Consider the following 27,818-nt stretch of genomic DNA (forward strand, 5'->3'; position numbering starts at 1 on the left):
ACTCTCTTCTCTTTCAGGTCTGGCTGTCTCATTCTCAGCCTCACAACTACTATATTGTATATTAATAACAGTACCCTGCTGTTGGGTCTTGGCCCTCACATATGGATGTTTATCAAGAGCTGGCTTGGTACAGGACAGAACATGTGGCCACTGGGATGATTAAATTGAAGTCCGCCTTTATGCTTTCAAAGTTTTGTGGGACTGTCATGGGACGTTGAACGGTTAAACGGATCCCAACATTAATTTCCTTTATTTTAACAAGCTGTCAAATAACTAAATACTAAACAACCTGACCCTGAACTCACAGAAAATGTGTGATTACATCCTGAGTTCCACTCCAGTTATATTTCATTTCAATTTTCCACACAGTTGTATTTTAATCTTTAAAAAAAAATGTATTTAGAGTAAGAACGTCCAAAGTATCTGGTTGAGGTAAAATGGATGGGAAATTGTTAAGCATGTTAGGCTGTGATATACAGTAAGTGAATAATATTGTTTTGTCCCACCCATACAGCCTTCATTACATCAGCAGAAAAGAAAAATTGTTTCAGATGCGAAGAAAGTTGTTATATTGTGATTACATTCTGGTTAATGAAAAAACTTCATGACAAAATGTTTCTTTAAAATAGTGTGCCCTGATGAATGGATATTAAGACCCGGGATGTTTATTGAGTAAGTAAAAAGGACAAATTTTGATTTCATGTTACTCAAAACTCTTCTTTCTTTTTCTCTTACCCTACAGCGGAAGCTGAGCATGTGGATGCGGGACTGGCCGTGGCTGATCTCCACTCTCACCCGCTGCTGGATCCCAGAATGCCTGGGCATCTACCTCCAGGCCTGGGTGACCACGACCTCCTCACCTGCGGCCAGTGCCAACTAAGGTTCCCTTTAGGGGACATCCTGCTCTTCATCGAGCACAAGAAAAAGCAATGCCAGGGTCTGACTACCGGCCACGGCTGCTACGACAAGATGGCAGACCGCCACAGCCCCTCGCCGCCCCGCACCGAGCTGAGAAAAGTGGTGGAACCGGTCGAAATAGGAATCCAGGTGACACCCGAGGAGGAAGATTACAGACTGTTGACGCCCCTAAAAGGAATTTGTCCGAAGCAAGAAAGTGGCTTGGCAGGTAGGTCAAATTTTCTCTAGTGTATCAGGAAGAAAGATTTAGGTAGGAACTCAGATCAGGCATTAAAGATGACCCCATGAAATCAAAATTAGTGTTTTGTGGCATTTAGTCCATGTCTATTAGCTTTGAAGCCATCAATATGTCAGTGCACTCCTGGAAGTTGACAAAAAGCAGATTTACTGATTTAAAATTCCATCTTCCTTTTCCATTAAATAGGGACAACAAATATTGATGACTCTTCTTGCACCTCACTTGGGTACTTTATAGTAGATTAATGTTGCTTTGGTTTTTAAAGGGGTTCATTACTGACTAATAATTAAGTTACAAATGCATTGTAAATAATTGATATGCATTTACAACGTTCATGCAATGCCTACCAAATAGTAAACCGTTTTACATCACATGTCATAAATGCTTAATAACACATACAGTATTCAACATTAGTAACCCATGGCTATATATAAAGTGGACATTGAGTAGTTATTAAGGTAATATTCCAGGTTCAATACAAGTTTAGCTCAATCAACAGCATTTGTGGCATAATGTTGATTACCACACACATATAAATATATATATATATTTCCACTCGTTCGTCCTTTTCTTAAAAAAAAAGCAGAAATAAGACACTTACAACTGAAGTGAATTTGGCCAATTTTAGGAGGGATTAAGGCAGAAATTTGAAGCTTATACCTTTATAAAAGCACTTGCATTATTTCTTATGTTAAAACTCATGCATTATTTGAGCTGTAAAGTTGTTTAAATCTTCATTTTAGGGTTTGTTGACATTACATCATCATGGCAACAAAGTTGCAAAATTGGCTATAATTTCACACTCTAAAATCATGTTAACAAAAATTATGTTTATGTCTTGTGGCTGTACATTTGAAAAAATGAGTATTTTAACATTAAAAAATTGGCCAACATTCACATCCATTGTAAGTGCCTCACTGTAACCCAGATTCTAGCTTTTATTTGAAGAAAAGGCAAGTCAAAATTGATTTTTGCTGTAATCAATTTTATTCCACAAGTGCTGTTGATTGTGCTTAACTTGTATTGAACCCAGAACATTCTTTAAGAGTGTAGGAACTTTAAGGAGTTCCCTCTGTTGAATCTCACTATAATATTAGATTTTTGCTGCATTGTGACATTAATCCATAATTATAGAATTTGATGTGTTTGATTAATATAACATACACATTTACATTTAGTCATATAGCAGATGCTTTTATCCAAAGTGACATTTCATATTCAATTCATACACATTAGTATGGGTAAGCATGTTTATGAAGCATTGATAACATGTAAGTTAAAATGTTTACTATTTAGCAAATATTGCATGAAACTTTTATTCATGTTGTTATAATTACATATCAGTAATTTCTAAATTAACCCCTTTATAAACCTTTACAAGGCGAACATACATGTAAAGTGTTACCTATTTTTTGTCCAATCAACTGATCTGTACAATGAGAATGTCCCCTATACCACCTGGCACCTGACTAGCAAGTTGTAAATAATGTTTTATGTCATGTGACATACACAAAAACCTTCTGTGACAAACAAAAACCTATTGCTGTTTGAAAAACCGCCACTTGAGAAGTCCTGCCAAAACTTCCTGTTTCAACAGGAAATACATCAACACAGGAAGTAAACATGAGTTTGTATTTTCATAGGGCCTTTTAAAGCTGTGTGAGCCCTGACACTAATGAAGACAAACACACTTTCTTGCACCCGTAAAGAGATGCACACCAGAAACACTTATTCTAATTCACGCAAATGCAAAAAACACACACACAGCCTGCAGAGTTTCAGACAAAGAGAGACATGCACTCATTTACCACGGTAGGACTCTGGGCGTCCTGTAGTGATTGTGATACCGCTCATCTCCGAGCCTCAAGACAGATTGTTTTTCTTTCAGCTGATTTCATTAGGGGAACCTACGCCGTGCCGAGTGAAACATCACATTACTGACTCAAAGCCCTAAAACCCCCTGAAGGACTCGGGTAGTTGAAACAAACTGTGCAAGACATGACAGAGAACTCACCCTACTTTCATGGAGAAATCCAGACTGAGCCATCTGCTTAAAAGGTGAAAAGCTCATTAAAATTCAAATACTCACAAAAAAAGCAGAGAAGAGAGAGGGAGAGAGAGAGAGAGAGAGAGAGTAAGAAATAGAGTAGGATTAAAAGAGTGAGTTTCCTATTGAATAAAGAGGTAAAGAGGCAGTTTAGTTTAGTCCAGCTGTAGGGAAAAAAAAAAACCTCTCACAGTTATCTTGCAAAACAGCACTAGTCCTTCGCAACGAAGCCGGAGGGAGCTTGGGAAATGGGTCTCATAAAATAATATTCTAGGTTGGACAAAGTTACCGGAGGAAACGCAGGGGGAGCGGCTTATGACACTGGCTCGGTTTTTAATAACGTCGTTTTTTTAATGCCTCGCAATCCTTATTTGTGAAAGTTACCCGCGGCATCATAGACAATTTATTCCGTGCTACCACAATGCCTCACATATTTAAATGTCGCTAATAATGAGGCCGCTGCTAAATTACTCAGTACCTCACATGATGCAGGGCAGACTTCACTCACAGACTCACTGACTGGCTGTCTGTTCGCACTCGTAGTGTTGGTGGTAGTTAAATATGATGCAAGCATCCACACAGTGTTACGTGCAAAACTGTTCCGCTACACTTCGTCACTGATGATAAAAAAAGAGGCACAGGCGTCCGCTTTGGAAACCATGCAATTTCTTTAAAAAGAAATATGCAGTGCAGTATAAGGATTGTTGTTCATTTATTGTGATAATACACCTTTAATTATAAAGAATTTTCATGCTTTACTGTAAGACAAAGTTTTCATCATTATGTTAAAGCAACAGTAACTTGTTTCAATGTGGCTTTCATCATCAGTAATTAATTCAATGCTGCTAAATTTAGGACCATTTTATTTTATACTTAAACATTTCAGGCAACAGTTAAAATTAAGTGTTCAATATTAGTGAGTTGACGTTCTATTTACCATTATTTCTAAATGTAATTCTTTTATTTTTTTTTATTTTTAAGGACAAAAATAACATCATGCATGCCAACAAAATGCCAACAAAATGACATGATCTCACTCTATTTCGATCCACCTTCTTCATGAGCTCCACATCAAGAAAGGAGAGTTTTAATCTCATTTAAATTTCACAATTTGAATAATGGGTTACAAAAATTAACATTGCCTTTGTAAATCACATTGCAGTTAGCAAGAGTAAATTTTACACCTTTCATTAACTCGGGGTTAGAGAGGGAGGCAGTTTGGAGGGAAGAATATAACGGGAGATGAAACGTCCTCTGAAAGAGATTAAGACACTTGAATGTCAGCTTGTGCGTGCGGCTAAACACTCACAGACTGCCTTGTATTCATAATTGCCTCCCAGCAGGTTAAAGTATTCTTTTATGCTAAACCTTTCTCTGTTCCATTTGTTCTCGGCTTGAAACAGAAAATGACAAGCAAAAAAACACTCAGCCACTCCGTCTTGAAAATAGCAGTGGTACTCTTGCTCGGCAAAGCACGGATAATTTTTCATATATATTTTTTTCCCATATAATATATCCATCTGCCAGCTTCAAGTGGAGAAATGAAAGAGAGAGTGACAATGAGAGAGAGAGAGAGAGAGAGAGAGAGAGACTGAAATGTTGATGAGGAAGATCACTTTTGGTCCACCAATAAGATTCCAAAAATCACATTTACATCACATTTATTGATGTGCCAGATGCTTATATCCAAAGCGACTTACAGAGCATTCAAGGTATATGTTTATGAGTTTGTGTGTTTCCTGGGAATCAAACCTATGACCTTGGTGCTGCTAGTACTACCAGTTACCAGTTACTTTTCATTTAAGCCTCAGTCTAACTCTGACACATCAGCACTGTTGTGACAGGTCTTAAACCCTACCACTTTATTTTCACATGTCAGTGCCCATCACATTAGCTAGTTTCTCTCTGCCTCTCAAGTACGATTCACTGATCATCCAACGGAAAGCGAATCATCTTAGACCTTACTTTTAGGTACAGCATGAGCAATGCCATTTATATCCTTTACTATCCAAAAGTACTATTAAAGCCAAAATGTTCCTTTTTTTACAATTTAATCTTGAAATAACACAAAAACATAAAATATTAGCCTATAATAAATGTCAACTTTTAGCTTGGTTGTTATTTAGAGAAGTAAAATATCTCAAAGCAGCATTTAGTTTTAATCTTACAGTCTTAATATTAATAATCTTAGTCTTATTAATCTTAATATGACAGTAAAAATTAGGAGTAGAGAGTAAAGTATTTGCTAACAGTACATTTTTGTTTTTAAAATGAATTGAAGCAGATACATTTTCTTGCTAAATTTGAATTAATTCAATCATTATTATATAAAACAAACATATATACTGTATATATGCATACAACGTCAATATCGGAAGTAGTGAGGTTTCAAGATCTATTCAACCATGCCTACTCGCTTCCTCAAGTTAACGTCCCAATATCACGGCTCATATCTCGCGGTATATTATGGGCCTTTAGGAAAAAAAAATCATCCACTTGATTCTTTGTTTTTAGCTGAGTGTAGGTACTAACACACTACGCATGAACGGCAACTTCATTAAGCCATATACATTCCCATTCTCTAGGGAATGCATAATGATAACTAAACATTGTGACTTTGATATGAAAAACCCATAATCAGTCAAAAAGATCCCATGATAAAGTATTCTACTGAAATTGCTTTCAGCGATAATTTTCCCAGTGGCTTTCTCTTTATTAGTGTGGATGAAAAAGTCAACGTTATCTATGACAATACGGGGCAGCCATTGAAGAGGAACCACTTGAGGGTTGAATTCAATATTTTGCGCATAAATATCAGCAGGACACAGACTCGCTCGGCACAGTATTGTATTGCCACTTAGCCGTCTTAAGTTTCAGCAGAATTTAATTATATTTAATAGCCCTAATTAAATAAAATATGACAGTCCGCTTACCCTCGGGCGATAGGAGCTGCTTCTGGGGGCTTGGTTTGTGTGCAAGATCCCCTCATGTCGCACAGCTAGGTTAAAACAGTTCATTGGCATCGAAAAATATGATGCTGAGATGGACACCATAGCCAGCTGTAGCCACTGTGCATCATTAAGCAATCTAAATGTAAAACACGTTAATAAATGCATAAATAAACAAATAAACAAGACATTTACTGCTCCTTAATGCATCTAGATGGTTTAGCCTGCTGAAGCTGGTCAGGCATTTAATGGTACTTGTTATATAATTATAGACTGGTCTTAGATAGAGGTGCTATGAACTACTGAGTGCTGTGTGGCTCGCTGTAAGGATTCCTTAAATGGAGGAATATTTTAATATGACCTCCTGAACCTGAAACAAGAGTATGCAGTATCCAAGCAGGTTATTAATGGATGTTTAATATGCTACTATAGTATACTACACAGCAAAGTTCATAAGCAAGCATCAAGTAACTTCATTGACCAATTTACAAATGAAAATTCTGTTGTCATGTACTCACCCTTATGTTGTTAAAAACATGTATGACTTTCTTTTTTCAGTGGAATAAAATGAGATAGGACATTCAGTCACCATTCTGTTTCACTGTTTGTGAAAAAAATAGAAATAAATTCAATGAATGACAGATCTGAGGGTAAGCATATGATGACACCATTTTCAGTTTAGGTAACCTATCCCTTTAAAAACAACTTTATCTAACAAATAAGGGCTCGAACAAAAATGCATGTATTTTAACTCCGTACAAAGTGTGGTGAAGATGCAAACGATAATTGAGTAACCCACTAATTGTGCTATACCTTTTAGGCATCTAAGAAAACCAAATTAGAGTGTAAATAGAAAGTCTAAATATATGTATATCATATTTCTCCAAGTGTTTGGTGTTCGCTGTAATCAAGCTCTTGTCAGTCTGCGTGTGTGGTGATGTGGCCATATTCCATTCCAAACCAACATTGCATTTTAGATCAGCTTAAATATGAGCAGGCAAATCAGAGTGACAAATTGGAAGGAAACATTTCCTAAAGAGTTGTTTTGATTTTCTCGTATCTATTTCAAGTACAGTAGAGTGTTGTTAACTTGGACAGTGTGATCGCGTTAGTATTCATAAGTATTTATACGTAAAGTGTGGTTTCATCATACTAATACATTTTCATACATTTGTACAGACATTGAAATGTATAAATCAACACGTTGACGGCATTTTAAACCTCTTTTATGTATGAACCGCTTTGAGGTTCATAGAAAATTGAATTAAAGGAATATTCTGGGTTCAAAACACGTTAAACTCAATTGACAGCATTTGGGGCATAATATTTAGTAACACAAAAATGTATTTGTATTTGACACTTAAAAAGTGAGACACTTACAATGGAAGTGACTGCGGGCCAATTTTTTTACTTTAAAATGCTCACTTTTTCATAGCCACAAGATAATAACAATATGAGTGATGACATACTTTTAGTGTGAACAAATCACTTACAAACCTTTTCTGTGTAAAGTTATTGGCCATTTTATAGCATTGTTACCATGATGATGTAATCCTTGCAAAAATCGGGAGTTCACTGCAAATTTTACGCAAACTTGCCACAAGTTCACCACTGAAAATTTTCATAGGCAAATGAGCTTTGTGGCAAAACTGCGCCAATATGTCCATTGTTGCCAAAGTTTTGCTGCAGGTTCACCACTACCGGTGAAGAGCTGCAAACTTCTGGCAATCATTTGCGGCAAAACACAAGATCATTTGCATGCGAATATAACGAGTGGCAAATTTGCTCTGCGGCAAACCCAGAAACTATTTAAATAACTGTACAGCTCAAATAATACATGAGTTTAAACAGAAGAAATAATGTAAGGGCATTTTATAGAATTTTAAGTTTCACATTTCTGCATTTAAACCCTCCAAAAATTGGCCATATTCACTTCCACTGTTAATGGCTCACTGTAACTTCGATTTTTGCTTTTTTTAAAAGAAAACAAGGGATGAATCAAAATAAATGTTTGTGGTAATCAACATAATGACACGAATGCTGTCGACTGAACTGAACTTTTATTGAACCCGGAATATTCCTTTAATGGTATTCATAGATTTGTTTTAATGTATTTATAATATATGTGATTAATAAAATATGTTCAACGGCATTACATTTATTAAACGCAGTTAGCACATTTACCTAATTAGACATTTATAACAGTTTCATTCTGTTCTGTGTGATTTCCAAAGATCTGCAATTCCATTTCCGTTCAGTCTTCAGAAGATTCGTAAAGATTTGTACATCTCTAAATGTCAAACATATTGTATGCAAAAGAGTTTTAGATGCTGTCAACACATCGATTTGGAACGTTTCAGTGCCTCTCCAAATATATTGTAAATGTACACTTTATGTATAAAACACTATACATACTGTACAAATGAGATCACCCTGGCCTAGATGTGGTACTGTAAAAATCTGATGTGATAGTTTTAATGTGATGGTTTAATTGGTAAGTTTAGAGTGGTAAAAATATTAATTGCTCAAAACAACTGCTGCACTTGCCATTTTTGAAAATATTTTAATTGTTTTTTGTTTTTTGTTTACTCATATTAATGTTAACTGATATACAAGAATGATAGAACATTGTAATATGTATTCTGTAATCAAAACAGTGACTATATAATAGACAAATAGTTGCAATTATGCTGAATCTAAAACCTTACAGCAGGCTGCATCAGTTAACTCACATTCTATCACCATAAGAACGCCATCTGGCCACGTGGTGGGATGATGGGCATGTCATTTGTCTAGATGGGCTTCTGTTCCTGTCAGCACTTTAGACCCCTCTCTCTCTCTCTCTCTCTCACTCTCTCTTTCTCTCCATCTCTCTTGACTTACACCAATCAAGCACACTCACGCAGCTTTACACGTCTAACAAGTGCTACGACAGGGGAGTTATATCTGACCCTTGGCTTACCAGATCATCGTGGTGAAAATTTCATGAGACATACTATATTTATAAAGAAATTGACCTCAAACGCGCTTCTCTCGTCTTGAGAGTGTTCACACCGCCTTTGTCACTTCGGAGCCAACACCTGCCATTAATGCAATCTCAAGTCTCTATTGCAAGAACTGCTAGTAGGTGTTATGCAAATCGATTTATCAGAAGCCAAAAAATTTGATTTGTGGGGCCTGATTCCTTTAGTATCAGCATATTTGATGGCCACACACTCATTTTAGAATCATATTTTGTAATCAAGTATCCGGACCAATCATAATGTAAACTATCAGTCAAAAGTTTGATCATACCTACTCATTCTTTATTGGTAGTATCTTACATATTGTAAAATAATAATAGTCTCAAAAACATGCAATAACACAAATGGAAGTTTAATGTAATGACCAAAAAGTTTTGAATGTATCTTATATTTTTGCTACTTCATTGTCTAGATTACAGCACAATCTGGGTATTCTCTCAAGTAATTTCATGTATGATGGGCACTTGTTGGCATCTTTTCTGCCATTATCAGATCCAACTCATCAATTTTATTTGTTAAAACGTTAGTTTTGTAAAGATATTAAGTTGGCACAATGTCTATCTGTCTATAAAACCAATTTCCAGCATTTAAGCATACGTCTTTATATGAATTTGAGATGTTTTTAAGATTATGTGTACAAACGTGTGACTGGTAATGTACATTTAATTTTAGGACATAAAATATTAGTGGTGTACTTCACGTTTTATTTCTGAAAGATGTGTTTATGTGGTATGCAGTATCTCTTTACTGAGGGGGAATTTTGTGGAGCTTCTAATGCTCTGGAGAAAGAAACCATTCCTGGCTTCAGTGATACTGTGGCTGGCCAGCCTGTTTCTGTTAAGTGACCTCACTTCCTACCTATTTTTGAGGTTTTTCCCAGAAATATTTGTTTCGGCAGAGTTTCCCTTGCAGTTGTGCGGTGCCAGCACAGTTTGCCAGCAATGTATTTCAATTGTTCTATGGTACATGATGTACTTCGTTTTAAATTTCAGCTTTTATAGTCTTTATCTTGTTTTTGTTACATGGAATTAAACATACAGGTTGTTGTTTCATAAATGTCCTTATAGCAACTAGCATGATCTAGTCTACCTTGCATATACGGTTCATTATATCTCTGGGGTTAAAGGAATATTCCGGGTTCATTACAATTTAGCTCAGTTGAAAGCATTTGTGGCATAATACTGATAACCACAAAACTCAACTCATGCCTCATTTATTTCAAAATAAAAAAAGCAAAAATCACGCGTTCAATAAGGCATTTACAATGGACCCATTCACTTCCATTGTAAGTGCCTTATTGTAACAAGAATTATGAAATTAACAAGGCACAAGTTGAAAATACTTTTTGCACTAATCAATATTATGCAACACATGCTGTCGATTGAGCTTAACTTGTATTTAGCCTGGAATATTCATTTAAAAAAGATGGCATAGCTTGTGGTGTGCCTGCCATACCTGCAGCATACTCCATCTAGGACTATTTAAACTGCATTTTTCTTATTATGTTCAGCTAATTATCATTATGAATGTGACTTTTATTTTCTCACATAATTGAGTGACTACATGACATATTTCTACTTTTAAAATAGAAAAGTTGTTATACTGCAGGACAATCATAAAAAGTGGTGAGAAATGTGGACAAGTCACAGCGCCTAAAATATTACCCTTATACGTTCATACACAATTTAACCTAAAATATTGACGTTAATTAAAAAAATTCAGTGGACAGCTTACAGAGCACATTTTCAGGGAGCATGCACTGCCCATTAGTTGGTTTACACTGTCTTCAAGCTACCTGAATTTTGATTACATCAACAGATCATATATTTTCTTCTTTCTGCCCAGCAGAGTTGTACATGTATAGTCCAGAATAAACAGATATCAGATTCTGATCCTCCCATGCTGCAGAGAACATCTCAATTGAGAGTACATGTCCCTCTCTCAGAATCAACATATACACTGGGAGGGCTCTTCAATAAATAATGACACAACACAGGCTCAGAGATATCGAAAACATGTTTCCATAATATGACCCACATGTCATTCTTTTCAATTAAGATTCACAAAGACTTGGCAGGGGAAAAGGCCTGGTGCAGGGGGCTATGCCTGAATCACTGTGCACAAAAATGGTATCACGGTAGATGTGTGTTTGATTTAATGTGCTGGTTGAGTCATATTACACTTGTTTGGTCTACTACTTCTTTTTTATTTTTTTTGCAGTTGTTTCAATAAAGCCTGAAGTGCCGAACCATGCAGCCGTTTTGAAGTGTTAATTGCAAATTTTTACTATTAATTTACATGTTTCTATTAGCCTGTTGTTTCTCCCTTGAGCTGTTGACTAAGTTCTGACTTAAAATGCAGCATTTCTTTCTTTTTTCCATGCATCATTTCAACTAAAATACCAGCATGTGTGATGCAGCTCTGATGCATATTTAATGATGCTATGAGTGTGCCATTTATGTTGGTCTGGGATGGCCAAACAAACATGCGAGGAGTGTTTATAAGGCTTTCCTCTGGTAGCGCTCTAAACAACATTTACTTATGACTTTTAAGTTCTACATTCTAAAACGAATCACCTTTCAGAAGACTTCTCTTTATTTCTAAGCACCATCATGTGTGTTTATTGGAATATCCACTGAGAAGTTTAAATATGCATTATTAGTATGCTTGTTTGTGTGTGTCAAAAACTGCGGATAAGTTGCTTTAACGGGAGCCGAGTCTATACTAACTCATGTATTTGTAAAATGTTCAAGACTGCAATTTTACACTACAACAATGAAATAAAGTTCACAAAATCAATTTCTCTATATAATGGGGCCCAAAAGTCTGACAGCACTGGAGCAAATGCTTATATTTTACATTATTTTATTAATTATAAACAAAGTACAAATTATATTATCAGAATTGTTTAGTATTTGGTATGTCAATTACTTTAATTAAAGCATGCACTTGAGCTGACATGGACTTCACAGTTTTGTGCAAAACCTGATGATACACGTTATCGCTATACACATATAGGATGATTTGAGATTGTTTAAAAAGCAGCTTGTATCCATCAATTGAAGCAAGAAAATGTTTTGAATAGAAATCTTAAACATTTGTTCTTCATTATACATGAAAATCCTAAATCTTTCTTTTTATTTCCACTTAAATTAGATTTTCAATGTGGTCTCAGACTTTTGGACCCCACTGCATACTAAGAGCAAAATCTCTTTGTCGTTTGATGACAAGGCAGTTGTCTGGCGCCCATTGTGAGCGAGCACATAAAGTAAACAAAGTAGAGTTTCTGGTTTTTAGCAACATCTCTGTTAATCGGTGCTTGATTTCGCAGCCTTTGTAATGCAGCACATGTCAAACCATCCTCCCTTAGTTATGACATGGACTTACATGTTGCTGAAGACATCCCATTCGTTGAACCAGACTTTAAATTCATCCCTCCTGTATGTTTAATCCACTGCCTCAAAATCCAGGAAAGTGCTACCTTTTACTTGGCTTTTAAAATGCTTTCCAAATCCTCATATTTGGGCTATGTCCAAAAAACGGCAAGAACAGGAAAAGCCAGGAGGAGAGAGAGAGAGAGAGAGAGAGAGAGAGAGAGAGAGAGAAAACAGTTTTAGTCATTAATAGACCATAAAAAGCGAAAGCTGCAACCATGTTCTTCTTAGCATCTTGAAATCCTTTTCAGATTTTTGCCTCGTTGCTTTTTTCAGTTAATCACTTTGCATGCACACATTTAAATATTAAAATTTTCTTTAATCATCAAAGGCAGTGAGCCTCATGCATATTCATACCCCCCACCCCCACCCCCCAGAATTACAGGTTCATTACCTCGCTCCAAAGCCAAACAGTCATTACCAAGAGCCAGCTTTTTAATTGCGGATGCCTGGCCATCATTGCCTTACTGCTAAGATTTAAACTTCCATAAGAGTATGAAAAAAAGATTTCCCCAAGTTCTAAATAACTTCACACACATTTTATACATTCTCTTGCCTGGGAAAAAAGTACAGAGTAGAATAGAAAGATAGAGAGAGAGAGAGAGAGAGAGAGAGAGAGAGAAAGAGAGAGAAAGGGTGAGAGAAAAACCTGTTCTCTGGCTAGAGCTCTGAATATTTGTCAAGAGGCTTGACGAAAGTTGAATTTGCATAATGACTTTGTAGTTCTGCATTAATAAAATTTGCATATGAAGCCGTGTTAATTACTCCTGATCAGGCTTTTTTGCATTCATGCATGGTAATTTTCTGCGACTTGTGAGAATTGATGTCCTGGCGTCAGGGCTGTGATTGGTGGCGCTTGTGGATGTGGGGATTTTTGTGTGTGAGTGTGTGTTTGTGTATTTGGGGGGGGGGGGTCATGATGAGAAAAAGGAAGAGGAGATAGTGTCGGATGTACCAGGGAGAAAGAGAGGATGGCATATTTGTGTGTTTGTGCGTGCTCTTTATTGCATCGCTCGTGCTGTTTTCTCAGATATCTCCTGTAATTGGTCTAAGAAAAAGAGCAGTCATTTAAACGGCTTTCTATGTAATGAAACATCATAAAGCAAGCCGAATAAAACATCCCTTCAACTGCAGACAGGCATTTCAAATCTATTGTTTAGCCCATTTATTTCTAAACAAGACAACTATTCTTGGCAACGAGAGATTCTGAGTCTTTACCATTTGAATGGGGGGTGTTGTCAGAATAGACGGTTTTTAGAACCAAAAAGGGATTGTTTACCTTCTTAATTTTCATTTTCTTTCAGGTTTTCCAGTCCATTTTACTCTTTTTCTCATCCTTTTCTACCCCTCATGTTTAGTCTCACACCTGATTGGTTCAGTCTGTCTTTTTGCTGGTATTTAGAACCAAAAACGGTTGATTACCTTCTTAACATTTCCTTCATGATCTTGTTTCTCTTCCATTTCCACTTCCTCTGCTACCTCTTGCACCTTATTGGCTGAATCTGTCTTTTTGCTAGTACACAATTAAAGAGTGTCTTTACAATTAGGTTTCTTTTCTCAGTTTACTTAGTGTCGGCTTGTGTGATCTTTTAATCCTTGCAATCCAGATCATATTTCTAGATGTTTCACTTGCGGTCTCTTTAAATAACTCAGTACTTTACCTTTGAAAAGAGCTTCAATCATTCAGCCCAGAAGGATTTGTCTTAATTTAACTTAACTTTTTACTAACATTACCTTTCCACTGATTTTTCTTTTCCCTTTGTCAGAGCCCTGTATGGTTCAAGAAGTTGCCTATGGAATTTTGGCCCCTCTCTTGTGGTTTGGCAAAGGCATTACATTGCAGTGTGTGTGTGTGTGTGTGTGTGTGTGTGAGAGTCAGTGGACCTTCTAGCAGCACAAGAGAGTCTCAGAAATGTGTGTGTGTGTGTGTATGTTTGTGCATGTTCATTCTCTTCTTTTCTTTTTCAGAAACTGGCTGTCTCCTTGTCATTTTGATATAGCGACAGAATTAAACACAACTTTTACCAGCATGAGGATTCTGGGGCTGGATCCAAAACAAAGAGATGTGTTTTGCAGCAACAGACGCTCAGCATATGAGCAGTATGCTGTGATGCACAGAGTGTGTGACGGCTCTGGCATACCTGCAGCCTTGGTGCTTTCTAAACGCTGCCATGTGTGCCATCAGTGTTGTGATAATGGATGTGAAAAAAACTACAGCACCTTTGAACCCTCAAGGGCAGTGTACTAATATCCAATCAGTCAGTACAGGAGTATGTGATACATTAATCATATGAGACCTTAGAAGTCAGAGCAAGCGATTTATTTGAGATTTGAAATGTAGAATCAAACTGTACGCTTGGACTTTAAACTTTTTCGTAAATCTATTGAAAATCTTAAAGGTGATGCTTGTAATTTTTCTATGTTAAAATATTCACTCCTATCCCAAAAGAATATGTAAGGACAATTAGAATTAAACCATTCGTAGGCTGAGTCCTCCAAAAAGCATTAACACACTGGCTCTGTGTCGCATTCAAACATTACTCAGATTGAGCATCGCTATATTAGCTCAACCAGTGTCATGAGTCTGAGGCGGGACTATCTGTTTGTCCCACCAATAAAAGACAGGAGAAGTGTTTGGGAACCCTGTTTGAAATCTGACTTGTCATTATATTGGCAATTGCGAAATTAAACACTTAAAAATTTGCTTTTAAAACAATAGCTCCTTTTAGTTTGCAATCAGGAAAGCGGAGTATGTAGGTTTTCGGTGTTAATGGAAAATTCTGCGTTCAATACAAGTTGAGCTTTATTGACAGCATAATGTTGATTATCGCGATAGTTTTGTTTCTTTTCTTTAAAAAAGCAAAATTCTGGGTTTCAGTGAGACACCTACAGTGGAAGAGAATGAGCCCAATCTGTAAACTATAATACTAGCTGATTTGAAAGTATCGCAGCAAGACAAACCATATGCTTGTTAACATGATTTTAGTGTGAAAAATTGCTTACACCATTTTTGTTTAAAATTGCATCCAATTATACAACTTTGTTGCCATGACATCGTAACATAGGTGACAAATAACAAGCATCCACCTAGAACATTATTCCACTGCAAAAATGCAATATACAGTTCAAATAATACACAAATTTAAAAGAAGAATTAATGTGTGCTTTTATGAAATTATTAGCTTTACATTTCTGCCTTTAAACTCTGCAAATATTGGCCCCATTCACTTCCACTGTATCAAAGAGTCACAACATGTTTGTGGTAGCCTAATTAGCATTAACTTGGAATATTCCTTTAATGAAAAGTGCTGCAAAACTGTTGCAGAATGCTAGTACAGATTTTGGTGTCCAAAGATTCACTTTTAAAATGGACATGCGTCTTGTCAACAATTTTTACCAGATACAAAGTTAGTATTTTTACATCTTCAGTGTTATGTTTACATCTGTTCCTTGAAGAAATCTTTGTCTACTCTGATTTTCAAAAAGCGCAATATATAGTTTTTTATCACAGACAAGTGAGTGCCCAATTTTTCAGCAATCTGTGAAGAAGTAAACAATGCCCTCTTACTGTAATTTTTTGAATGTAATCGTGTGCGCTCTGGACTGCGTACAAGCTTTAAGAAGTTACTATAACCCACACGAAGACATCAAACGGTCCCTGTGCCACTTTGTGGCAGTCGTATGGCAGGATTTTAGTCTCTCGACCACAGGCAGGGAATAAACTTGTCACTAACTGGGATAGCGAGCGCTGGCAAGACTCTTTGCACACTCCGGTGGCTTTTGCCCTCATGCTGGTCTTTGTTTTATTTTATTTTTTTCTTTTCTTTTTATTGTCAGCGGAGATGTACTGCGAAACACAGACTTGCATTGCTTGTGTGGAATTATTCAAGATAACCAACAGCTTTTAAATCCTCTTAAGATTTTAGAGATGAAGCACCTCTCAGATGTATATATTTTTATAAGGCTATATTTAATATTTAGCTTTATTTTTTTAGCCCTGTCCTCCTGCAGGTTTGAAAGCTTGTTGTTTCTCTGGCGCTATTCAGAAAACCTGAGCACCTTCCCCGCTTCATTTTGCATATCGTTACAGAGGCTCCATCACACTGACAGTGTTTGTTTTGTGAACTAGTCTCCATGAAGATTTGAATTTGTAAAGCGGGGGAGATGCCTGGGACGAGAGCACATTGTAAGCCCCTCAGGCTGGGTCTAAGCAGGCCTAGATGACAGTCCCTGTATACCTCCCTCTAAAGCTGCTTTGGCAAAAGTGGATTGGCGTCGCAAACAATGGGGTGGGTGTAGAAAGCAGTGGACAGGATGGGATTACCAGGTTAGCACAGGTTCCTCTCAGCATTTGCACGTTCTCCCTGGCCACAATGTGTTTTGACACAGGAAATTAGTCCATCTTGCCAGTTTGAATCTGAAATCGTCTAATGAAGGCTCTCAAACATGGAATATTTCCCACAAAAGGGTGTTGCTATTTAGTGGGAGAAATCACCACTTAACAAAAGCTAATTTTTCCCTCTGTTGGCTTGGGAGGATTAGGGTCCCTTGTTTGAAAATTACAAAAGTTTTTGGATCATGTGGAGAGGTGGGGGAGAAGCTGTTAGAAGTGAAATTAAAGCCTAGTGACAATTTATGAAGGGGCTGCTTGTCACTGTTGAAGGTAGGAAGTGTGGCGGAGTGCGTCGACAAGGACCCAAGCACCCTATGGAGACAGCATTTGCTGGCGTGTGCTGGGGGGTGGCACAGCTTGACGAATGCATGTTGATCCCCTTGTTTAGGCGGTTTTAAGTCTACCCAATTTCACATGCTAACGGTCGCAGAGCAGGCCCTAGACGTTCAGCCCTGCCAGAGTGATGGCTCTAGCCACTTTAAGCTGAAATGCATCCTGCAATATTGATATATGTTCCCTAGGGTCTCTCTGTGTCTCTTCCCCCTGCCTTTCTTTTCCTTGCTTTATAGTGCCCACTGTCTTTCTTCTTTTGAAACCCCTGGCATGTAAAGCAGCAAAATGCCAGGCTTGTGTGGATATGGCAGACCTATAATCATGCTCCTTTTACAGTAATTGCTCTCGGCTTTTGAGTTTGGAGAAAGCGCTTTATCAAAGAGCTGGCTGGAGCAGGGGATCACGCGCTGGCATCGTTCAATCGTCCCATGAAACATTATCAGGTTAACCCTTTCTCGTCCCGCTCACCATGACAAACTGATTGGCTTTTGGTTTGTATTTGAGTCTACAACAGTTTCCAAATGTTCCATTCCATCGCTGTTTCGGTTTGGCACATGTAGCTTCACAAGGTTTATTTTGTTCCTCTATGGGTGAATTTGCCCCCGAATCTGGTGTTATTTTTCTATTTTCTTTACACACAAGACTGTCTGGGTGGCAGCACGGTAAAACAAGTGAGTGTCTGCTTTCACTAAGCCCTGCATTTTGCCCAATTACTCATCAGAGTGAATTTAATCTAAACTCTGTCTTTATCAAAACACAATGAGCCTGAAGAAACATCAAATTATTCCCTCAGAAAAGACACGGTGGCCCCTTTAATCCATTAAAACAACATGGCTGCCTGAGTTAGCATAAGTTGTCTTGCAAGAATCAGTTGGATTTTTATGATTACTTTATGGACTCCCACAACAAAAAAACACAGCATATAGCTTTGTGCGTCTGATAATTTAACTTTAGCAACAAAAGCCGCTGTTGTTGTGACCTGTTGTAAAGCCAAAACCACCCATTGGCAAGCTAATTCATTTGCTAGCTCAAGGACCTTTTAGCTGTAAACAATGCTGGACCTCAGCCAACGGCAGTCACTTATTGTGTTTTAATAAATGTCCTTCTGATTAGAAGAAGGAAAATAAATCACTTTCTTTGCTGCGGTACTCAAAGCCGCCAGAGAAACCCGCCGGTTAATCCAACAAAATTGCTCATGGCGTTTGAGTGGGGTAAAGGAGCGAGTCTTGTTATTTTAAGATGGCACCCCTGTTGTCTGTATTGAGAGGTGTTAATGCACCTGACATGCCTTGAAGGAAAAATTGAAGATGAAAGGCATATCTTGTAGGTAATTGAGACACTTTTAGTCAGCCTCTCTAGCCCCTTAATTAGGCTAGAGTTTTCTTAGGAAAGAATTATTTGCACATGAGCAGCACAAGTTGTTATGTTAGGCCACTCTGTACATGATTTACCTCCATGTTAAGTCTTTCGCCACCTCTAATGGTGTCAAATGTGCATGCTATGTGCAGCATTTTCTCGTGTCCCAGGTGGTTACGTCTTGGTCTGGAGAGATCTGTAGACCCCCGGCTGGGTGCTTAGCTCCGTCCGCAGTCTGTGGCCCCTGTTGTTGGAAGAGGATGCCATGTGGAATTTCGCCTCTGGCAGAACTTTGGCCATCTGCCTAATTTGAAAGTGAGAGGTTGCATATGAAATTAAATTAAACAGAGGCCAGTGCATCAGCCCAGTCTAATTGGTGCTGGAGTGTCAACTTCCTCTCTCGTTCACTATTACAAAACACATTGCTTTTCTCAGCAACCCTCTCTCTCTCTCTCTCTCTCTCTCTCTCTCTCTCTCTCTCTCTCTCTCTCTCTCTGCTGTCTTTTATGTGAAATGTTTTGCTTAAAGTGTATTTGTGATGTATCTCTTTCAAATAAATATAGTTGGATTAATATTTTGTTACATAATGCAAAGAGATTCCTATTTTTAAGTATGCTTAAGAACCAATAATGAACATTTCTGTTAATTTACTCAACCTGATTTTGTTCCAACTCCATATAACTTACTTTCTTCTGAACACAAAAGTAGATGTTTGACAATATGTTTGTCTTGGTCACCTTCAGTATTCCTCTCTGCCTTTTTATACAATGAAAGTGAATGGTGACTCAGACTATCATTCTGCCTATTAAAATTCTCCTTTTGTGTTCCACAGAAGAAAGAATGTGAAATCACTTTGGAACAAAAGGGGAGTGAGTAATTTTAGTCAATTTTATATGAACTATTCCTTTAAGTGTCTAAATACTTTTTGCAGCTACAGTAATCTCACATTAAATTTCCTTGGTCATCATTTGAATACTGATTAAGAAATAAACAAACAAGCTGGCATTTGATTCATAGAAAACAGTCACCTTTTCCCAAGTCATCTGACTTATGGGATGGTTCCGAACACCCTCATCAAGCCGGTGTCGTCCATGTAATAACAACCCTCAACATCTAAAATGTGCGCCTGGCCGCCCCAGCTGGCACAGCTCCCTGACTGCCCCCTGCACATTTCTGCACACACATCACAGGGACCTTTTATAGCACCCTGCTCTCTTTGTGAAAGGATTGCTGAATGCCCAGCTTTTTATAGTTACATTTAAAGGGAGTTAGATGCCTGGCCCAGCTGGGGCTCATTATGGTATACGCTATCCAAAAATGCACGTGTAATTAATTCACTCACACAGGCCTCCTTCTTCTCCCAGCTCCCAAGACCCGTCTGGCCCCGCTCTGTGCTCCTTCTGCACCTCGGAGGGACTCGTTTTTGGACCGCACAAGGCTCCGTTCAAGATCAATAACCCGCCAGAGCAATAATGATCACCACATGATCTGCACAGGATTTATTAGTAAAGAAATAGTCCACACAAAATGACACATTGTTCCAAACCTGAATGACATTCAAAGGAGAAGTTTGGCTGTATGGGGGTCTCAGCCACCATTCACTTTCATTAAATTTCTTTTTTCCATACAATAAAAGTGAATGGTGACCACAGCAATTGTTCTGCCTAACATCTCTTTTCGTGTTCAGCCGAAGAAAGTAAGTCGTAGATGTTTGTTACAACATAAGCGTGAGTAAATAATTATCTCTTTAACTAGTTGCCATAACTGCCAATAGTGAGTGATTCGAGAATTTACAGATCATAAAGTATTTATTACCACCTTGAAATGGTATTTTAAATTAATTTAATTAAAATAATTGTCACAGATGTCATTAGTCGACGATTTGTATGTCTTTGGTCTGGATCGCAGGTCATGTACTTCAGCGAGAGTCAGAAGTGACTCTTTTTTTTTAAGCCGTTTATTATTTTGAAGTTTCTAATAAAGCTAGCCCACTTTTTATTTACTCGACAAAGCACATTTTTACTCGCTTTTTGTGTTTGGCAATTGTTCATGTAAGACCCTGCTTACATATGTAAGTTGCCCCCTAAAATCTGAGGGCTGCACTGGCAGAAAGCATTTGGCATTTAGTAATTTCCGGTTGATGTGGACTAAAAGAGAATGAATCATTATCCTTTTACATTACACAATACCTCCTTCTCTGTTTCTCCTCTCTTGGTTTTGTTCCTATGGTCCTCTTTGGGTGTTCGAGACACTTTGACATTTTTTTTGTTGGCCCACTTTACCATAGCCGAGCTGGAATCAAGGGTAGACGATCCTTTTTTAGCTCTTCTTGTGACATTGTTCCCAGGCAGTGATGTAAATTCTCTCGAAACGAAATGAATAGCTCAGCTAATGCAATTTTTTGAAGTCCATTTTTTTTCACGACAAGGCACTGCCAGGAACCATTGCTCTCTCTCTTTCTCTGACAGTGAGCTTTTTCCAGTTTGCGTCGGATTGTCTCTCTTCCAGCTCTGCTTGATTGCATGGACTGGGGCAACCTAGTTAAACGTTTTAGTGGGTTTACCTTCTCATTTGCTAAATCCACACTGCACTTTATATCCACTAATTTGACCAGCACATAAAATGAGACAGCTTAGCTGGAGAACAAGTGTCATGCTGGCACATTTCCTTTATATTGTTTGTTGTCTTGTTAATGTAATAGTTCACCCAAAAATGAAAATTCTTTGATAATTTACTCACCCAAACACATATGCTGTTATTTAGTTTTATTTTTTTATGTGGAACACAAAAGGAGATTTATTTTTTTTGAATATTCACTCTGTTCTTTTCCATACAACAATGTTCATAGTGACCATGTCTGTTAGGTTCCAAAAAGGACAAAAAAAAACACCATAAAAGTATCATATCAAAGAAAGAGTTTCAGTAAATAATAACAATACTGTAAAAAACTGAGGTTTTGCGTGGCTTCAGAAGAGTTGGGCTATAGGACACAGTTGTATGGACTACTTTTATGATCCTTTTTGGAGCTTGACATTCATGTGGAAATTAGCTGCCTGAATATTCTTCAAAAATTCTCCTTTTGTCTTCCACAGAAAAAAAAATTGTTCCACTGTTTATAATGTGTGAGGGTGTCAATGGTCTACCAGCGAAGAGTTGATATTTGGAGTCCTCTGTTGAGGACAGGGCTCTGGGAGGAAAGAAGGGGGTGTTTGAAGAGCTCTGTTTCTGGCAAATAAAAACAGATTGGACTGGTTATGGGAGAGGGCCTGGTTTCAGTTAGACTGGAGACAGGCATACTGTGTGAATGCCATACCCCCCACTACCACCACCCTTTCCTCCGTTTACAGTCTCTGACATGCTTTTTCCAGCATTACTTTCTGCTGTGCTCTTTTCTTAAGCTTCCCTCTTTTTTTCAAGGCATTTTTTTCTTTCCCAGTTTGGGAATTAAACAGAAGGAGAGCAACTCACCGCTCCTGTAATCACACTCACAAAGAGCATTTTCAAGCAAGTAGTTTGACAAGCTGAACACTTCAAGTTAATGCCGCGGAGAGTCATGTGATTATCGTCTTCTCTTTAAAATCGAGTGCATTTTACAACTTATAATCACCAATGAGAAAATGTTTTCTTCTGCACTTCTTCTGCACTTAAAGTCAGTGGGTGACTTTGTTTATACTGACAGGAGCACCCGCTTCCTCTTATTATTTTGTCTAGCTCAATGTTACCCAAACGGGATACCAAACATCGCTGCCTGTGTCAGGTAGACTTGGCTTCTTTAGCTAAAGGCACCCATTCTGTTGGAACACAAACAGCTGTGTTTTGTTTGCTAATTGCATCTATATCCTCCTCCGTGTCTGGTCTGCCTCAGTGATTTAAACTTTTCAGTCATTTTTAAGGGATTAGTTTTGTGTGTGTGTGTGTGTGTTGCTCAAAAATAGCATTTACTTTCGGAAATCAAGTGGTTGTGCAATTTGTGCGCTATTGTGAGTCATTCCTCTCTAAAGTACAGAATGGGCCAGGATACAATGGCTGGGCGCAATTATTGGGTGCATTTGGTACGCCTGATTACTTTTTACAGGTGCTTGTTAAAACGAGCCATTCACACTACCGACTGGCTGATGATAGAAAGCACCTCTCGCACAGGTTGTGCGTGTGTGTGTTTTCACCACTCCCGTGGTCCAACAGCCTTGGCTGCCCTCTGTCTCTGTGCAGTCCATCAGGTGCCTCTCGCCTGTGATCAGGCCCTTATAAGGGCCGTTTATGATAGAGGACATATCTACCCCCCTCTCTCCAGCCCCTTCTAACCCATGTCTGGACTGAATCTGCTCTCCCAGGACACAGCCCGCCGGTTCTCACTGTCTCTGCAGTGTAAACATAGAGACCTCGACCAGAGCACATAGACTGCCTCCTAAATCAAATATATACATGTATACAAGTTAGTTGGCAAATACTTGTGAGGACCTCCAATGGATGTCTAATTGTCTTTCATTTTGATAATTACAGTATAATTATTACAGACTGACCTTAACCTCTTACTTTACTCCTATCCCTAAACGTTTGGCATTTTAAGGTCTGAAATAAGATTATTTAGTTAGGGGTCTTCAACAGGGGATTGGGGAACACTTAGGGGTTAATAATTGTTTGAAGAAAAGATGTTAAAAAAAGATGTTAAATTAACTTCAACCAAAGCATAAATTAAGTTCAGCTTAATGTTTTATCGTCCCTTTTTACTTTTTTTTTATACAAATACAAAAACCTTCAGAATTATGTAATAATGCCACCAGGAGCCTGAATGAGGTATCCTGCTTATTTATAGCATGCAGACATCCCCAGGCTTCCTGCACCCCTCCAAAAGCAGTTCTCTCGAATTTCCCATGCTGGGTAAAGAAGGGTGCCCAACCTCATTCCAAAACTTAATTTTTGTTCTACCATGGGAGCCATTTTCAACACCCACTACTGAGGTGGAGAGTAAATGTGTTTAGGAGTCCACAGAGCAATCTGTCAGGCTGTGACTGTGAAGGAATAGGCAGATTTTCAAGCTACAGTACTCATACACGAGCCTGCCAGGTCAGAGAAGTAGCAACTCAACTGGAGTTTTAAAAATGTATCCTTGCACAGAACAAGACACTTTCGCTATAAGTTCTTTTTTTAGAACATAGCTTAGGGGATTTAGTGGAGATCTCATTTACTGTGTGTTTAATTGAAGTTTATGTTTTTGTTTCTGATATTTCCCCTCAAATTCCAATAGGTAAAATAAAATAAGAACAAGATACAGTACATGATACAGTTTTTTTTTAATCATACAGTAGAAGTAGTGAGCTATAAAATTAATTTGGGCACATTATTTGGTCTTGGAAAAATTTAATGAGAATTGTTTGTGTTCATATTAAAATCTCTGACTTTTGCTTGCAGATGTTGGTATCTTGGCAAAGCTGAGCTTGTGTGTGTGTGTGTGTGTGTGTCATTTTCTACAGGAAACTTCATGTAAAACACAATAAAAATATTTTAGATATTCTAATCATTTATTTCCAGTGGCGGGCCATGCATTTTAAGTCTATGCTTTCAGTGTGATTCATGCCATTAAGAAAACACAGTTTCACAATGAATATGACACCGTATGCCTTTGGGCATAATACATTATGTCGCAGCTAACTAGTAATGCCAACTGACATTTTTAAAACACATCCATGTACGAAAGCCAAAACTTGAAATGACACTTAATGCTCAAGCAAGCCTAATTTTAACTGCAGCTTGACTGTTTTGTGAAATGAACGTCTCCTGAACTGACACTCAAAAATAATAATTTTTCATACAAATCTACCAAGGAGGTCTATAATCACTGAAAAAATCTATCTAATAATATTTGCCATTTAAATGTTGCTTGCAACATATTTTTTTTTGTCAGGGTACATGGTTATGCTGCGTTCCATTCAAGTTGGATGTGGGATATTCCTAATTGATATATCCGACCATAAATGCATTCCATTCCCCGATATTCGGAACTACAACGCTCCTGTTAGATTAGCAGGGGTTTGACTCTCATTAGAGATGTCTCTTAGCAACCCAACTGATAAACAATGCTGCAGTCCTAGCAGCATTGATCCTAGTGCTTCAGGTGTACAATTATCAAAAGAGATTATAATGTTTTATACACCTGTTTCTGCAGGCATTTGTTATACAAGCTTTAATATCATGTAATATGGAAACAAACTCATTTATAGGTATTACTTAATAAAGTGAATATTTTTCACTTACTTTGTATCTCTCCCTGAGTGTCAACATGTTTGTGTGACATCATGCACCTGCATCTCGGCGAAATCAGAGTTGAGAGTTTCTGCACGAGTCTACAAGTTGTAATTCTGACTTAAAGATGCATTCCATTGCACTTTTCCTAGTAGGACGCTTTAAAATCCGACTTTCCGAGTTGAATGGAACACAGCACCACTTTTCAAAACTTGATCTGACACTGAATTCTCCAGCAGCCTAATTTACACTTAGAAAACTCCTGATGTTGCTATAGCAATGCAAAAAGCACTTACGAAGCGTGATTGTGTCACTCAAGGCCAGCTAGAAGGCCCCGACTGGGACATATCCTAAAGATCACTTGCACCAAGAACAAATAAATCAATCTTATTGGCTGATGAATCTGACATTCTGACTTTAGTTACCCATTAATTTGCACTGTTGAGGGATTCTGAAGAAATTCTGAAGGCCTGACGGGGTGGGGCTCAAACTCACACGCTGCTTCGGGTATGTGTTTTGTAAAACAGTTGTCACACTTTGCTTGTAAGCATCAAGGAATACATTCTGACTGGATACACTTGTTGTTTTTCCTCAATTTGTTTGTAGATTAATTAAGAGTGGAAAGCGATTAAAAATACATTGGCAAAAAGCTGATTGAGAATGAAAGGATGCAAAATATATATTTCTTTAGCATGTTAGGCTAGCAGAGAAAGCTTTGGTGGCCCTGAGAATTCATTGAGATTGAGATTGTCAGTACTGACAAAGTGGATGAGATTAGCCGTATTTACATTAAGGGACATTGTGACGCTTTTGTCTGTTTGAGTGCCACTGCTTTTTTTGCCACTGTAAAAAAAAAAAAGAGAACATACAAAAAAAAATACATTTCAAAATCAATTATGTAGGTATAGTAGGTCTACAATTTTTTGATTAAATAAGCTATGGTGTATTACACTTTATTTCAAATTCAAAGGGATAGTTCACCCTAAAATGAATTATGTAATTGTTTTCTCACTCTGATGTTGTTCCATACCCAAATGGCATTCTTTTATTAGTCTTTCTGGTAGCCTTAGTACCCATTCATTTGATTGTACACAAAAAAGATGCAATGAAAGTGTATGGTGACTGAGGCTACATTTTTCACACCTTATATACTGGTTTGGAACAACATAAGGGTGAGTAAATGATGACAGATTTTTTTTTATTTTTGGTTCTGCTATCCCATTAAGGTTTGATTTCTAGAACTGGAAAAAAAAAAAGATAGCAAAGCAGGGGTATTAGACTGACAATTTCAGCCCAATGTTTAAACTCACAGCATTTTTCAGTTCTGAGAAGCTGTCTCTCGCCTTTTGAGGCAGGTACATGCATGCAGGTGAGGCTGGGGCTACTTAAGACCTGTATAGCAGGATTAGGGGCTTTGATTGCCCCCCTTCTCTCCAATCTCATCTAAACGCTGCCCACTCCCCCCTTCACGGTGCTGACCAGCCTCATGCCGATGTTAAGCTGTGTCTGTCCCATTCACCTCTAATCCTTTTAATTTGTTAACATGACACAGGCTTTCATACACAGAGCTGCTGACATCGGCCTTCTGTATTAGCTTGGGTTCCTCTACCAGAAAACCTCTGAAAGCACCTTTTTCATGTCACACACACACACGCACATACTTGCACATGGACACACTTATGATAATTTTAAAACCTTATTTAAAAGCTGATGTTCTCCAGAGGCAGTAAATCCAGTGGACTGGTAATGACAATTTGACTCCCAGCTTTCCCCCATCCACTGAGAAGATGAAGGGTGATGAAACCCTCTCTTCACATTTAGCCCCTGTTCCTGACAGTGTCCTGGTGAGCCAAGCTTTCTTGACATGATCGTCAAAGTTCTGACCCACACACATTCAGTCACACATGCTCTCTGCCTATCTATGTTGGCCTGTTTTGGAATGACATGACCTCATAGGAGAGAAATTGTTATTCTTCTCTCCGCCTTGCCACTTTGCTGTCACTGAGCGAGTTAATGAATTTAATTCATTCTGATTTTGCTAAGCTGCTCAGCGTTCGTTTAAATTCATAAGAAATAGTGCCAGTAACCCTTCAGTTCTGTACCCCCTCCCGAACTGCCTAATCCCTGCCTCCCCTAATCTCACGTGAGGAGACGGTTCGCATGAACCCGGATTTTGCTCCAAGCATTGGAGAAGAAGACTCGGAGAAGGCCTCTATGTCAGTCAGGGGGAAAACACAGACAGTCATATAAATGTCAGTTCTCATGGTCACATACTTTTGCTGTCAAAGATGAATATAAATAATGTCCTTTGTGTGAAATTATGTCAGGATGATGGGGATTTGTGTTGGTTTATGGGAGTAAAAGTTTTGGCTGTGTATTTCTTTGTTAGGGCACTCCACCTTCCAAGATCAAGTTCAAATGGCTGATCGCTGGTAGTGAGCATTTTTGTAGCACTCTGCATCTTACATTTTCCTTTTGCTTTTAAAGATTTAATGCATTCAGATAATCTGTATAGGATTAGGGTTGGGGTTAGGACTGTTTACAGGATGAATCAATTCAATAAATGCAAACACACACACACACACACACACACACACACACACACTGTTAGGAATTCCTTGTCTTGTTTCACTGTTGCCCTTGTTTGCCTTTTTTGTCACCTTTGCTTTCCTTAGTTTTCTCTTCATTCCCCTGTTGTCTGCCCTGTGTTCACTTGTCATTGTTTAGAACTACACTTCCCAGAATCCACCTGCCATCATCACTGCCATTTTGTTCATTGTTTTCACCTGTGTCTCATTCAGTCATCACTCACTGTGTATTTAAGCCCTGCTTTTTGTTCACTCCTTGTCGTTCGTTGAATGTTGTTAGCCTGGTGTGTGTTCCCTGCC

The 27,818-nt window shown here is 38.1% G+C and overlaps 1 protein-coding gene across 3 annotated transcripts in view; it reads left to right on the forward strand.

Annotated features, from left to right (window-relative positions):
• Nucleotides 1-27,818, forward strand: part of LOC127662829 (B-cell lymphoma/leukemia 11B-like) — a 59,903-nt gene that overhangs the window by 14,066 nt on the left and 18,019 nt on the right. For all 3 annotated transcript variants that reach the window (XM_052154191.1, XM_052154189.1, XM_052154190.1), the window contains one exon: nt 743-1,126. In XM_052154191.1, coding sequence (XP_052010151.1) covers nt 743-1,126 — 384 coding nt within the window. The remainder of the gene's footprint in view (nt 1-742; nt 1,127-27,818) is intronic.

Source organism: Xyrauchen texanus, chromosome 22 (genome assembly GCF_025860055.1).
Source record: "Xyrauchen texanus isolate HMW12.3.18 chromosome 22, RBS_HiC_50CHRs, whole genome shotgun sequence".
NCBI lineage: Eukaryota > Metazoa > Chordata > Actinopteri > Cypriniformes > Catostomidae > Xyrauchen > Xyrauchen texanus.